General features: G+C 41.2%; 1 protein-coding gene across 2 annotated transcripts in view; it reads right to left on the reverse strand.

The window, feature by feature from the left end:
* SHOX (SHOX homeobox) overlaps window positions 1-15,018 on the reverse strand; it is a 27,654-nt gene continuing 12,636 nt past the window's right edge. The window contains exons 3-5 of one of the 2 annotated variants that reach the window (XM_060769855.2): window positions 10,118-10,175; window positions 9,919-10,007; window positions 1-2,118 (exon numbers count right to left, since the gene is read on the reverse strand). In XM_060769855.2, coding sequence (XP_060625838.2) covers window positions 1,873-2,118; window positions 9,919-10,007; window positions 10,118-10,175 — 393 coding nt within the window. In that variant the 3' untranslated portion in view covers window positions 1-1,872. Of the gene's footprint in view, window positions 2,119-9,915; window positions 10,008-10,117; window positions 10,176-15,018 lie in introns of both variants that reach the window. The other variant, XM_060769854.2, reaches the window with a different exon arrangement.

Consider the following 15,018-nt stretch of genomic DNA (forward strand, 5'->3'; position numbering starts at 1 on the left):
TGAACAGATGTAATGACTTTTATGCTGTTGAGAGGCAGAGATTCCATCAATGAGGCTTTTATATCAAATGCAAAAACAGATATAGAAGTAGACAAGAGCAGTATTTGTTTCCAGAAGCAGCACCAGTTAATAAATTGGCTTAAAGGAATTTACATGCGAGTGGGAGATATGGGTATAATAAACCTAGACACTTTGGTAATATAATTTCAAGGAATTTCCCTCCATTGCTATGACAGGCCTTTGCAGCTCATATTTGTTGATGAGCATCAGAGGTCTCATTTGCTGTGTATAACATCCATTTTCCTTCCTCCTCTCTGAACACTGAACTTGTCCACTTCTACACAACATTTGGCTTGATGGTTGCTTCCTTGCTTTAGAACAATTTGCCAAATAATAATAATAACAATAATTATAATCATTAATACAGGCATTTGAGAGGTTAGTTCCCAGAAATATGGCACATGACGTGGATTCAAAATCATTGCAATTCTCTTTTATATATGCAGTTCATATTTCTATACCAATCTGTTAATGGCTCAGACAATATCATTTGGCAAAAAAAATGGCAATTCCCAGGTCTGAGCACAAAGAATACTGTTACAGTTCCTGCAGAGTTGGTTATGAACAGAATAAGAATGTGCAGCTATTTTTTCCCTTTTAATCTATAATATTTACAGTATTGCACTTTACTGCACTTAATTGCATTTTCACTAAAATTAATGCTGCATCAGTATTATGCTTTTAAAACTGTGTATCCATCTATGACAGATGAATCAACCACGCAAGATCCTGTTAAACCAAGAAGGCTTTCCGCAGAGATCCAGGTGTATGGAAATAGAAACGATGGAATCAAACTGTTTGTACGGCACAAAGTTTCAGCTTGTTCAGGTGGCTTTAAGGGAGATGTGTTCAGCATTGCTCCCATCCTTTGGATCACCACTAAGTTTGGTGTCTTTCTCTCACACGCACAAACGCTTCATTGCGGTGGCTGTTGTCATCACTCCTTATGAAGAATGTCGCCTTTTGGACTGTTTTGTTTTGAGAAAAGCGCCTTGTCTCAGATCTGAAATCCCACCTTTGAATTCAAACCAGTTTTTTTGCAGCAGCAGCTCCTTCATAATGGAAGAAAGTCGTGAGAATGAAAGAATACTGTGGCAACAAAGGAAATGTCATCTTAATGGAGACCAGCCCCAAGGATTTTCTGAAGCCTCTTTTCCCCCCCGGTATAATTGGTGATTTTTCAAACGGTGTTTAAAGTTAGGCACATGCATAAAGTAGCAAAACTGGCAGCAGCAAATGATGTCAAGCTGACAAGATGATCGCTTTTGCCAGACTCAAGCTCCAGTTGTCCCAAGACTCATGGATGCCACGTGGTTTGGAGAGTGCCCCGCCCCAAATTTACTTTCTTCTAAAAGTTTTCCAGATATTTTTAATTCATACTTCTAACTTTGATTCAGACTGATTTCACTTTAGGATTAAACACCAGGTGGCAGAAGAACAGTTTAACTGCAATCATCAGCACTAAGTGCCTTTACAAAAATAATAATAATATAATATAATAATAATAATAACAATAATAATAATAATAAAACAGGTAGGCCAGTGAGTCCTTCAGTCCTCAGATCAACTGAATAAATTGCTAGCTTCTTTGAATTAAAGAAAGATGAGGGAGGGAAGAAAGAAAGAAGGGAGAAGAGAAGGAAGAGAGGGAGGTTGGGAGGGGAGGAAGGAAGCCACTGCTGATTGTGTCTACCTGCAGGCCTTTTTGAAAAGGTACCAATTGTCCTTATCCCAGCAAAGCTTGAATGCTGGCTAGAGTAGAGAATTATTGTCCATCCCTGGCAACAGAAAGGCTTCTGGGAGAAGAAAATGTCAAAGCCCCAGGGCCTCTGCGTGTTTCCGGGCCTTGAGCCTCAAGTCAGCGATGCTGGAATTCTTGCTATTGCTCTTTGCTGCTGCCGCTACCACTGCAGCTGCTGAGGCAGAATCAGCCAAGGAGGCAATAGGCAGTCCAAAGGGGGGTGGAGGGAACATCAGGTAAGGGGCATGGGCAGCCAGGTGAGGGTGGAGGTGTGGGTGGGCATGGGTGACCCCTTCCAGCTGCAGCTGAGCTTGGACCTGGAAGAAGTGGGGAAACAAGCACAAAAAAGGAAAGAGAGAGTTAGTACAGGAGCTTCCAGAGAACTTCTGCTCCATTAGTGTGGCTCTGTGAAATTACCGAATATACTCAAGTACAGGCCAAGTTTTTCAGCCCTTTTTTAGGCTGAAAAAGCCCCCCTCAGCTTATATTTCAGTCAGCTATTTATTATTTTAATCTACTTATTATTATTACATTTCCATTCTTTTACTCTATTATTATTATTTTATTACATTCATTACTTTAAGCTATTTATTATTACATTTATTATTTACTCTATTTATTATTGTTATTATTACATTTATTATTTTACTCTATTTGTTTACTCTGTTTTGCTCTGTTATTGTTATTTTACTCTATTATTATTAGATTTATTATTTTACTCTATGATTACTGTTATTACATTTCCATTATTTTACTCTATTATTATTATTCTTACATTTATTATTTTACTCTCTTTATAGTTTTTTGAAGGATACGTAAGCACATTTACATTGAAGGAGGTTAGAATAATGGTTTAATCAGAATTGGACAGTCTTCTCTTAAATTACAGTTTTATGTAAATATTCAAAAATATTTAACCTACTAATGCCTCAATTAATGTAATTTTATTGGTATCTATTCTTGTTTTGAAATTTACCAGTAGCTGCTACATTTTCCATCCTCGGCTTTTTGTAGTAAAATTTGATGCCTCAGCTTGAGTGTATATGGTACATAGACTGCTAGAGTTGGAAGAGACCACATGGACCATCCAGTCCTGCCCCCTGCTATGCTGTAACACACAATCACAGCAATCCCGCCAGATGGCCATCCAGCCTCTGCTTAAAAACCTTCAGAAAAGGAGATTCTACCATGCTCCAAGGCAACATATTCTACTGTCAGACAGCTGTAACAACGAGGAAGCTTTTCCTACAAATACATCATGAGTAGCTCTGCCTTTGTCAAAAGCTCCCTTGATGGTGTACAAGAGCTTGGAAAAGCCAGTCTTTGAGAATTTCCCAGTAATTTTTGCAATATTTGCTTATTTATGTCTACTAAATGTAGGTACTAGTACTGTGCTGGCTAGTAACATATTGTAAGTATTGATACTAGTTTACACAATAGTATTGGCTAGTAATGTTATATATAGTATAGTGTTGGCTAGTAATGTCTTCTAAGTATTGATAATAGTTAATACTAAGGTAGCCAGCAACCAAAATATCCTAAAGCTGAGTTTCCTAAACTGTGCTCCTCCAGATGTTTTGAACTTCAGCTCCCACAATTCCTAATACCTGGTAAACTGGCTGGGATTTCTGAGAACTGAAATCCTAAATACCTGAAGGAGCAGAGTTTGGGAAACACTGCCCTAAAGGCACAAAATCTTATCTGATCTTGAAAGGTAAGCAAGGTTGGCCCTGGTTAGTACTTGAATGGGAAACTGCCAATGAATACCAGGTATTGTAGGCTATATTTCAGAGGAAGGACTATGGTAAAACTAAGAGCCCTTCTACACTGCCATATAATCCAGAGTATCAAGGCAGATAGTCCACATTATCTGCTTTGAACTGGATTATCTGCGTCTTCACTGCCATATAATCCAGTTCAAAGCAGATAATCTGAATTTTATACAGCTGTGTAGAAGGGGCCTAACACGGAGTGTTTCCTGCCTAAGAAAACCCAACAAGACTAATGGGTCACCATAAACTGACAGGCAACTTGAAGGCACACACATATGCAAGTTAATGTCACACTAAAGGGGTGAATTTTATAAAACTGGGTTTTTAAAAAAAAAAAAAACTTCTGCAACTGCCATTAAGATTTAAAGGCTGAGGTGTAGAAAGGCAATCCCCATAGTTATGTGGCTGTGTACATTAATAATAAAAGTGATCAGGGTGATATTTGCTCTTTTGCTTTTGCATTTAAATCTGTTTTTGCACAAGGCTCTATCTGAACATCACAATCAACCAGACAGTCCTTTTCTGGGTAAATTGCTGCATACTACTGACTGTTTAAAGATACCAATTACAACAAAGTCTGGGAAAATTGAGGACACTGATTACAATCCCTCATTTCCCTATCAGCACAGTGATTGCAACATTCTGGAAGTCAAAAAGTGAAAAAGAAACTTTTCTAACCTCTGTACATCTTATATTTCCCATGTGTGCTATAATATTGCTCTTCCAGACCTAACTCTTTCCTAACTGGAGTGTGATTGTCACATCTTACAAGAGTTTTATCAATCAGCCAAGCAAAACTAATGCTTCCTGGGAAAACATATTAAAAGTTTTGTTAATTCCTCTGGGATACTAAAAAAAGAAAAGGCACTTACAGTTAACTTCAATTGCTGTTAACCTTGAGGCAAATTTAATACAGAACACTGTGGGGTTAAATGGCTTCAAAAATCAGTAGGAATGAAGTGGGTTTTGAACAAGCAGTCAATCCATGCAGGAGGTATGCCCCCAAGGCTATTCTGCACACCTCTGGCCATCAATAGTCCCTAGTATTATTATTTTTCCCTTCTAGGATGGTGATAAATAAGACCATTTTAAAATTGCTTGCTTTTACCTAACAAATATTCAAGGAAAGGAAGAAGGAGTGAAGTAACAGGAGGTGAGAGAAGATGAGAGATGGGATATCTGACTCTGTTGCTACTGTTGTTGTTGTGTGCCTTATGACAACATAAGGTGATCTTTTCATGGGGTTTACTCAGCAAGATTTGCTCAGAGGAATTTGCCTTTGCCTTCCTCTGAGAGAGTCTGACTTGCCCAAGTGGGTTTCCATGGCTGAGTAGAGATTCCAGCACTGGTTTTCAGCATCCTAGGTCATTAGTCAAACCATGCACCATGTTAACTCTACCTATCCCTATTTAATTCTGGGTACCAGGAATATACAGTCAGTACTGACTAGAATCAAGTTCTCTATCCTTCTTTCCTGTTTCGGCATTTACAGTACCATCCTATAGGTGTGCCTACTTAGAAGCAAGTCCCATTCAATGCCCCAAGTGTGCATATAGGTTTGCACCCAAGAGGCCATTTAAGGACATATTTATATGCAGCTATCCAATTTATCCTTGAAGTCTAAAGATGTTCCTTTTTGGCTACAAATCCCCCAACCCATAACTATAGTTCCTCGAAAAGACCTTTCCAATTTCTATTTATTAGAGAATGTTTATTTATTTGCAATTTAGTTCACAGTTTTTGTTTATCACCTCTCACAGTGCTCCTGGGTAATGGATAAAAAAAAATCATAAAAACTGTAGACTACTTAGTTAATTTTGGATAATATGGCCTGGCCAGGGTGATCTAAATAGGCACGTGTCATCATATCCTATCTATATATGTGTATGTGTAACATCATATTCTGTCTCTTCGAAAATATAAAAACATTAAAGAAAGTTTGATGGTTGTCCATTACTCTTCCCCTGTCCTTCCAGCCAGAAACCAAGTTATTGGACTGAAAGCTGCCTCTTCATTTTTTTTTCCTTACACCTCTATATTTGTAAAAGGGAGATTTCTTCCTTCATTTTGAAGAGAAGCGCTGCAGATTTTCTGGAGCAAGCCAGACACCCACAGAGCCACTCCGCCCCTGTGGTGTCCTGGTCTCGAGGCCCACTTCTGTCTCCTCCGAGTGGGAGAAATCCATCCCAAAGGTGGACAGTCTCACAACCAAACAGCAAGGCGCTTAACCATACAGAGTCCCTTTGCAGGACATAAAGGAGGCTATGTTCCTGCTCTATTTTGTCCTCAACCGTAAGAGCTAAAGAAGGTGAAACAGACAAGGTGGTAAACAAGGCCGATGGCCTGTAAACCCTCAGGAGGAGCAAATTCTTATACATTCCTCCTCCTTTCTGTTTTCTTAAGGAAATAAATGGGTTTGTTCTGTTTTTCATGGTGTCTCGGTGGCTGGGGCATTTTTTACAAGGAAATCAGCCAAGTTTTTTGGCTTTCCTTCTCCATGCTGGGCTTGTAGGTATCTAAAAGGAGGAGTGGTCATAACTGCCATGTCTTAAACTGGGCATGTTATTTCTTTTTTAAAAAACTGTTTTAATGGCTGGTAACAACCCTAAAGGCACTAGATCCCATCTGATCTTGAAAGTTAAATAGAATCAGACCTGGTTAATATTTGGATGTGAGACCACCGATAAATGCCAACGTCAGGTGGGCTCTATTTTAGATGAAGGAACTGGAAAAGCACCTCTGAAGATTCCTTGGCTAAAACACTTGTGGAATTCATGGGATTGACATGGGTCAACAGGCGAACTGAAGCCACATGTACATGAGTGTGTTCAGCCTTGAGATCCCAAGGCATAGGGTGAACTTAAAATATCCCTAAATAAGTGCCAGTAGGAAGACTGAGGCCCCTTCTACACTGCCATATAATACAGATTATCCACATTATCTGCTTTGAAATGGATTATATTGTCTACACTGCCGTACAATGCAATTCAAAGCAGATAATCTGGATTTTATATGGCGGTATAGAAAGGGCCTGGGACAATATAACTCATACAAGTGGCTAAATCAGGAAGGCAAATGTGGTTGGGGGAAAGGGTTTGAGGTTTTCAGGAGATGCTAAGGAAACAGAAGCTCATTTCTACTAGCTAGTCCTGCACTTTATGCTGTTGCCTCATGTTCTGACGGGGATCCATGTAACAATAAGGCAGAGAAGTAGAAAGTGTGTTTTGTGTCATACATAGGCCAGCAGCATGTAGTGATGTTATTTTGGTCAAAACCATCCACAACCCTAGGCTGTTCCACCTCTAAAATTATTACAGATAAATATAAATACTAACAACTCATTTACATTCATTGGTCCTACTTCCTCTAATAATACTAATTTTACTTTGAGGGAACCAAAGACTGTAGGGGTGAAGGTTTTCAAAGGTGACTTAAAAAAATCTTTCCCTTTGGCTCCTGGTATTTTTGTAGTCATTAGGGACTTCTAGAACTCCTAAGACAAACCTATCACTGTGGTTTCCAGGCCAGATTTCTTTAGCTGAGCAGGGGTTCCAGTGCACTTTGTCACCACTTTAACTGCCCTGACTGGTGCCTTATCAAACTTCTCCCAGAATTCCATAGCATTCAATGGAATTCTGGGAGAAGTTTGATAAGGCACCAGCATTTTTTGGTAGAGGAAGCTAAAAATCTTGTAAAATCACAACTTCCAGGATTACATAGCATTGAGCCAGGGCAGTTAAAGTGTGTCAAGCTGCATTTATTCCACAGTGTAGATGTGCCCTATGTCAGTGTACTTTGATCTGCACCCATCTCAATCATTTCATCCCACAAAGAGATCAAAACATTATCAATGCAGTTTCTGAATAGCCAGGCAAGCCTCCCCTTGTTATTACCAATGCAGGATATAATTCAAAATAGAATCGACGTGGAGTTGGCTTCTTCCTGCAGTATATGTTTCGAATCTAAGGCCCCATTTACACTGCCATATAATGCAGTTTCAGAATGTAGATCATATGCATTGAACTGGATGATATGAGCCTATGCTGCCATATAATCCAGTTCAATGCAGATAATCTGAATTCTGAAACTGCATTATATGACAGTGTAGATGGGGTCTAAATCAGGGCTAATTTAAGGCATGCTGTTGAAATTCACCCAACTTACTGTCTTTGTTACTTGAGAATTAAGCACTTTGTTATTTGAGAATTTCCCAGAGTTTGGAAAAGTTCCTTTAAGGGAAGATAATTCCAAAAGTCCCCATTCACTATGGTCATGCTAACTGTGGCATTATGGCCCAGAATATTAAACTTCACGAGGATTTTTTAAGGGCCATTGGAAGAAATAATCAAATGCATAATAAGCGCAGATGTGTAGATGTCCAGAAGTGAAACTGCTTCCATTTCACTGGGTCTGTCTTCTTGCCCCTTCCTGGCGCCCTCCCACCAGGCCATCATCTCTACTGCTGACTTATTAATACTTTTCACTCACTTCTTGTCAGACTGATATATGGTATCTTCTATTAGAGGAGAACATCACTTTTATGCTCTGTACAGCACCAGGAATCACACTACAGCCAAGTGTCTATTGTAGTCTTTAGCAGAAAAGGCTAAAGAGCTTGTAAAACTACAATGCCCAGGATCCTATAGCACTGAACTATGGCAGTTAAATTGGTGTCAAATTCCCTCAATTCTACAGTCTAAGGTAGGTATGGGCAAACTTTGACCCTCCAGGTGTTTTGGACTTCAACTCCCACAATTCCTAACAGTCGGTAGGAGTTGCGGTCCAAAACATCTGGAGGGTCAAAGTTTGCCCATGCCTGGTCTAGAGGCACTTAAAGAAAACCTCAATGTATAAACAAGACTATTTATTAAAAGGTTCAAAATCAAATGTTCATGAGCAGCATATCAAAAGGGCTTGGAAAAGTTGATATAAATGTTGCTCTAATGTCAAATGCCTTTTGGAAAACAACTTCCTCATTGCACAACCTCTGCCTCTTTTACCTGGAAGTAAATCCCATTGAACTTGAGAACTACACTGTGGCTTGCCACCACATTCTCTGGCCCGTCTACACTGCCAAATAAAATCCAGATTATTATCTTTGAGCTAGATTATGTATCAGTGTGAACTCATATAATCCAATTCAAAGCAGATAATATGCATTAACTATTTTGATCATCTGAATTATATGGCAGTGTAGATCCAGCCTTTCACTCAGCCAAGGTCACTGTGACTTGCAAATGGGACTGACAATCCAACATCAGAAGGGGGGCATCAGTTGCCCACCTTCTCTATTTTCGGGTTTGACAGCGCTTTAGCTGCCATGGCTCCATGACATGGAATCCTGAGAATTGTAACTCTATAAAATCTTTAGCCTTTTCTACCAAAGAGTGCTGATGCTTCACCAAATTACAAATCCCAGGATCCCATAACATTGAGCCATTTCCATTCATTCTACAGTGCAGTTGATATATATATATAGAGAGAGAGCCAAACTATCATATTTTAATCCAGTTTTGATTCAATAGCTGGGTGCCCTTCCACATGTCCATATAACCCAGACTATCAACACTTTAAACTGGGTTATCGGAGTCCACAGTGCTATATATTCCAGTTCAAAGCACAAAATGTGGGATTTTATTCAGCTGTGTGAAATGGGCCTGGATCTACACTACCATATAACGCAGTTTTAACTGCATTCTTTGGCAGTGTAGATCTGGCCAATTACATAGGGAAAGAGGAAAACCCCAAAGGTGCCTCTGAGGGCCCTTCCACACAGCCCTATATCCTAGAATATCAAGGCAGAAAATCTGACATTATCTGAGTATGGACTCAGATAACTCAGTTCAAAGCAGATTTTCTGACTTGATATTTTGGGATGTAGGGCAGTGTGGAAGGGCACTGAGGCAACACTGCCATATAAAATCTGGATTACCTGCTTTGAACTGGATTATATGGGCAGTGTAGACAAATATAATCCAGTTCAAAGCAGAATATGTGGATTTGTATTGTCGAAGGCTTTCCTGGCCGGAATCACTGGGTTGTTGTAGTTTTTTCGGGCTATATGGCCATGTTCTAGAGGCATTCTCTCCTGACGTTTCGCCTACATCTGTGGCAGGCATCCTCAGAGGTTGTGAGGTCCTATCCAAGATGTGGATTATTTGCTTTGGTAATCTGGATTATATGCAGTGTAGAAGGGGACCCCAGGACTACAACTCCGATGGGCCGATAGGCAGACAGGAAATACAGTCCAGCAGCACACGTTGTTGTCGTGGTCCCAACCCTGCAATTCCAAGGCAAAGAAAGGGGCATCATCCCCTGGCGGGCCAAGGAAAGAAAACGCGCTACCTGCTGGAAAGGCATCCGCAGGGCGCCCATGTTGACGTAGGGGGCGACCCGGCAGGCGTCTAAATGGCTGGCCGTCCCCAAAATGACACCTGCAAGAAGAGAGAGGGCGGGGTGAGGCAGGAGATCCGTGCCCTCTTCACCTCCAGAACCCCCACCCTCCCCAGGCACCCTTCCAGCCGCCTCCCAAGGCCCTACCCACCTTTATGCATCTGGTTCTCCTGCTTCCGGCATTTGGCTCTTCGGTTCTGGAACCAAACCTATCAAAAAAGGAGGAAAGGAGGGGAATGGAAAGGATACTCAGCGTCCCCTGCTGTAAAATGGGGATTTTACCACGAGGTTGTTAAATAACGTTTTACTCCATAGTCAACTCCCCTTGGCTTCAATGGGAATAATGCCCATCGAAAGGCAGAGGTACTACTGGCGTTTCTCCGAGCTTCTTTAGGAGCTTTTAAACAGAGGCTGGATGGCAATCTGTCGGGGGTGCTTTGAATGCAATGTTCCTGCTTCTTGGCAGAATGGGCTTGGACTGGATGGCCCAGGGGGTCTCTTTCAACTCTATGATTCTATGATTCCTAACACCCCCCCCCCCCCAGCTACTTAAGATGATGTTGCAATTGAACTGGGTTATCTAAATCCACACTGCCATATATTCCAGTTTAAAGCAGATAATGTAGGATTTTATTCAGATGTGTGGAAGGGGCCTCTGACCCATCTACACTGCCATATACTGTGGCAGTGCAGACTCATATAATCCAGTTCAAAGCAGATGTGCATTGTTTTTGATAATCTGGATTATATGGCAGTATAGAAGGGGCCTACATAATCCAATTCAAATCGGATAATCTGGATTCAGAAACTGGATTATATAGCAGTCTAAATCCAGTCTTATATAATGCAGTTGCACAACGTTATTAAACAGCATTATGTGGCAGTGTGGATGGGGCCTTCATACCGACTGACACCACTTTAACTGCCATGGCTCAATGCTGTGGGACAATTGGAGTTGTAGCCTTTCAAGGGCTTTAGCCTTCTCTGCCAAACAGTGCTCCAAATGACAACTCCCAAGGTTCTATAGCATTGAACCAGGACAGCTAACGTGATGTCAAACTGCATTCATTCTATCATGTAGATGCAGCCAGAAAATATAATTTTCGTAAACTAGAATAACCCTGTTCAGAAAGAAATTTGGGGGGGGGGGGGGAGGCGGGGATTTTAACCCCCATAGTAATGGGGAAAGGGATGCTAGAAATGAATGTAACTTTTTCCGAGATGCTATGAAGAGGCTCAGAGGGTTTCACCATATATAACCCGTATAACCCAGTCGTATAACCCAGATTATCAAGGCAGAAAACTTCACAATATCTGCTTTAAACTGGGTTATCTGAGTCCACACTGCCATATATTCCAGCTTTAAAGCATATAATGTGGAATTTTATTCAGCTGTGTGGAAGGGGCCTGAAACAAATTCATAGGTGACTATCACGGGATAAACATGGCGCATCCCTAGAGTGTTTGGGCTCCTCGCGCGCAAATAGAATGCCGCCTTCACGCGCCGGTGAGAAATTAACGGAGCCCGGCGATTGGCTCCCCGAGTCTTACGTCATCGCCCGCGTTCTCTAAAGGTTAGCCAGACCGGATGCGGCCCCTCATTGGCCTCTGTGGTGCAGTCAGGCATTTCCTCGTTACGCTCTTAGAAAGAGGGAGAAAATAGTTTTTCTCCACCTATTTCAACTATTCTAAAATCGTAGTAATGCTAAAGGTTTAGTTTCTAGTGGCAGTGTTTCCCGGGTGATTGGTTTGGAATGCTTCCCATTAAATATTTCCCTTGGTGATGCGAGCAGTCCAGCTTTTTTGTGCTTGGTGTGATTCGGGAAAGTTTTTTTTTTTTCAGCTGCCACAACTAATAGATAAAGACCGGTTCTTCACTGCCACATAATACAGTCCGAACTGCATTATATGACAGTGTAGAACCAGCAAAAGCCACCGATCTGTTCCACAATTAAATCGGAAAGAATAATTACCCCGAAATAAGTGCCACTATGAGGGCTCACTCCGGTTGGATCTACACTGCCAGTTCAAAGCAGATAATCTGGATTCAGAAACTGCTTCTGAATCTATATATTCAAATACAAATTTGGATACAATTAGAGCTGCATATTTAAAGCTATTGGTTTCCGCAGAGCTTTCCAAAGAGCCAAAGTGGCCCTATTGACACATTTGAGGACAAACAGCAGGACATATTTTTACTAAGGCTTTTAAGACTTGGGTGCGTCTACACTGGAGAATGAATGCAGTTTGACACCACTTTGACTGCCATCGTTCAATGTTATGGATTCCTGGGATCTGTAGTAATAGTAGTAGTAGTAGTAGTAATAATAATAATCTTTATTTATAACCCGTTCTCTCTCCCCAAAGGGTCTCAGGGTGGTTATACAAAGTATTTACTCTTCTTAGCAGTATTGACTTGATTTTTCATCTCAATGGCATTATATATTTCAAGTTGAAAAAGAAAAGTTTAGGATCGTCACATACGTGGATTTGCGGGTGCGTCTACACTGTAGACTTAACGCAGTTTGACACCACTTGACCTGTCATGGCTTCATGCTATGGGATCCTAGGATTTATACTTGGTGGCAGGCCTGTGGTGAGGGGGTGGTTTTAGGGGTTCAACCCCCCCCCCAAATGTTTCAGGTTTTTTTAAAAAAAAAACTGGTTTACTCATGAATTTTAACTGGTTAACCAAATCCCCATGCTGCTAAGTCTATAAGATGCAAAAAATTAAGAGTCCCTCCAGAACTGTAAGCACTATCTCAAGCAAATATTGGCAATTTATTCACACTGTCATTACTTGCAGCAATAGCCGATGTAGTGAAGCAACCAAGTTGGGTGTGTTGAATGCTCTCATTAAGGAGGCCAGACTTGGTGGAGGTGGTTGACAGGGGCAGAGCTGCAGGCTATTGAAGGCTGCAATTCGGTAAGATCCTGATACCTATTTCTGTTTCCACTCTAAGGAAATTCTGCAAGTCACTGGCTTCCTCTTTGGGTACATTCACATGGCAAAAATAACAAAGTTTGGCCCCACTTTAGCTGCCATAGCTCAATGTCGTGAAATCCTAAGAGTTGCAGTTTGGCAAGGCCTTTATCCTTTCTACCAAAGGATCTTTGGGCCCTTCCACACAGCCCTATAACCCAGAATATCAAGGCAGAAAATCCCACAATATCTGCTTTGAACTGGGTTATCCGAGTCCACACTGCCATATAATCCAGTTCAAAAAGGATAATGTGGATTTTATTCAGCTGTGTGGAAGGGGTTGTGGGAGCCTTCCATACAGCCCCATATTCCAGAATATTAAAGCAGAAAAACCCACAATATGTGCTTTGAACTGAGTTTTCCGAGTCCACATTCAGATAATGTGGGATTTTCTGCCTTGATATAGGGCTGTGTGGAAGGGCCCTTGGTGATCAAACTACAGCTCCTGGGATTCCATAGAATTGACCCCTGGCCCCAAATGGGGTCAAACTTGCATAATTTCTGCCATGTGGATGCATCTAGTTATAGTCTCTTTTTTGGCGCATTCTTGCTGGTTTTTACTTCTAGATATTCCTCAAAATCTTTCCAAATCCGGGTTGTAGAAATTATCATCATGTCACCGGGACTTATTTCAAATTTTGTTTAAAAAAAACAAAACAAACAAACAAAAACCCTCCAGCCACTTCACATCGAATATCATACAAAATATAAACCGCCCTGAGTCCCTCCGGGGAAAGAGGGCGGGGTATTATTATTATTATTATTATTATTATTATTATTATTATATTCCAATTTATTCGCAATTCGGAGTTCTTCTCATGCTATGGCAGCTTTCTCCCGAGAGACGGGGGGGGGGGCGGGGGGGCGGAGGGATGATGTTGCACTTGAAAGATGCCTGTCTCATTGCTCCGAGTCCCTCCGATCCGATTGGGGCGCCGAAAGTCAACACGGTTCGACTCCGCTTCGCCTGGCCCCGCCCCCTCCTCCCTCCCGCGTCTTCCACCCGCGCTTAATTAAGACTAACTGTGCCTCCTGCATCCCATTTCGCCTCCGAGCGCGCCTCAATTGCCTTAATGATGGCCATTTACAAGGCAGTAATTAATGCAAAGAAAGGCTTCCAAAGACATTAATTAGAATTCCAAAGGGCGCTGGAGTGGGTCGCTTTCCACAGGAATTGGCTGGCTCCACGTGGGAGTCACTTTGGGGTGCGAAAGCTTGCTTTCCCAGTGCCACCTACACTGAAGAAGGAACGCAGTTCGAAACTACTTTAAGGGTCATGGCTCAAGGCTGAGGAATCGTAGGAGTTGGCTGCAGAATGCAAGGAAAGGAAGAGTTTGGAGGAAACCGAAAGACCCGGATTATATTTACAATATATAATATATAGCTCTATCTTCTCTCTCTATTCTCTCTATTCTATCTATCTTCTCTCTCTATTCCCTCTATCTTCTCTCTTTTCTCTCTCTCACTATCTTCTCTCTCTATTCTCTATCTATCTATCTCTATCTTCTCCCTCTATTCCCTCTATATCTATCTCTATCTTCTCTCTCTATTCTCTCTCTATCTATCTTCTCTCTATTCTCTCTCACTATCTTCTCTATCTTCTCTCTGTTCTCTCTCTTTATCTATCTCTATCTTCTCTCTCTATTCTCTCTATCTTCTCTCCATTCTCTCTCTCACTTCTCTCTCTCTCTATCTTCTCTCTCTATTCTCTCTATTCTCTCTCACACACTATCTTCTCTCTCTATTATCTCTCCCTATCTTCTCTCTATTCTCTCACCCACTATCTTCTCTCTCTGTTCTCTCTCTCTATATCTCTATCTTTTCTCTCTAGTCTCTCTCTCTCTATCTTCACTCTATTCTCTCTGTTTCTCTATCTCTATCTTCTCTCTCTATTCTCTCTATTTTCTCTCTATTCTCCCTCTCACTATATTCTCTCTCTCTATCTCTATCTTCACTCTATTATCTCTCTCACTATCTTCTCTCTATTTCTCTATCTATCTCTATCTTTATTCTCTCTATATCTTCTCTATTCTATCTCTCACTATATTCTCTCTATCACTCTATCTTCA

This window comes from Anolis sagrei, chromosome 3, assembly GCF_037176765.1.
Source record: "Anolis sagrei isolate rAnoSag1 chromosome 3, rAnoSag1.mat, whole genome shotgun sequence".
NCBI lineage: Eukaryota > Metazoa > Chordata > Lepidosauria > Squamata > Dactyloidae > Anolis > Anolis sagrei.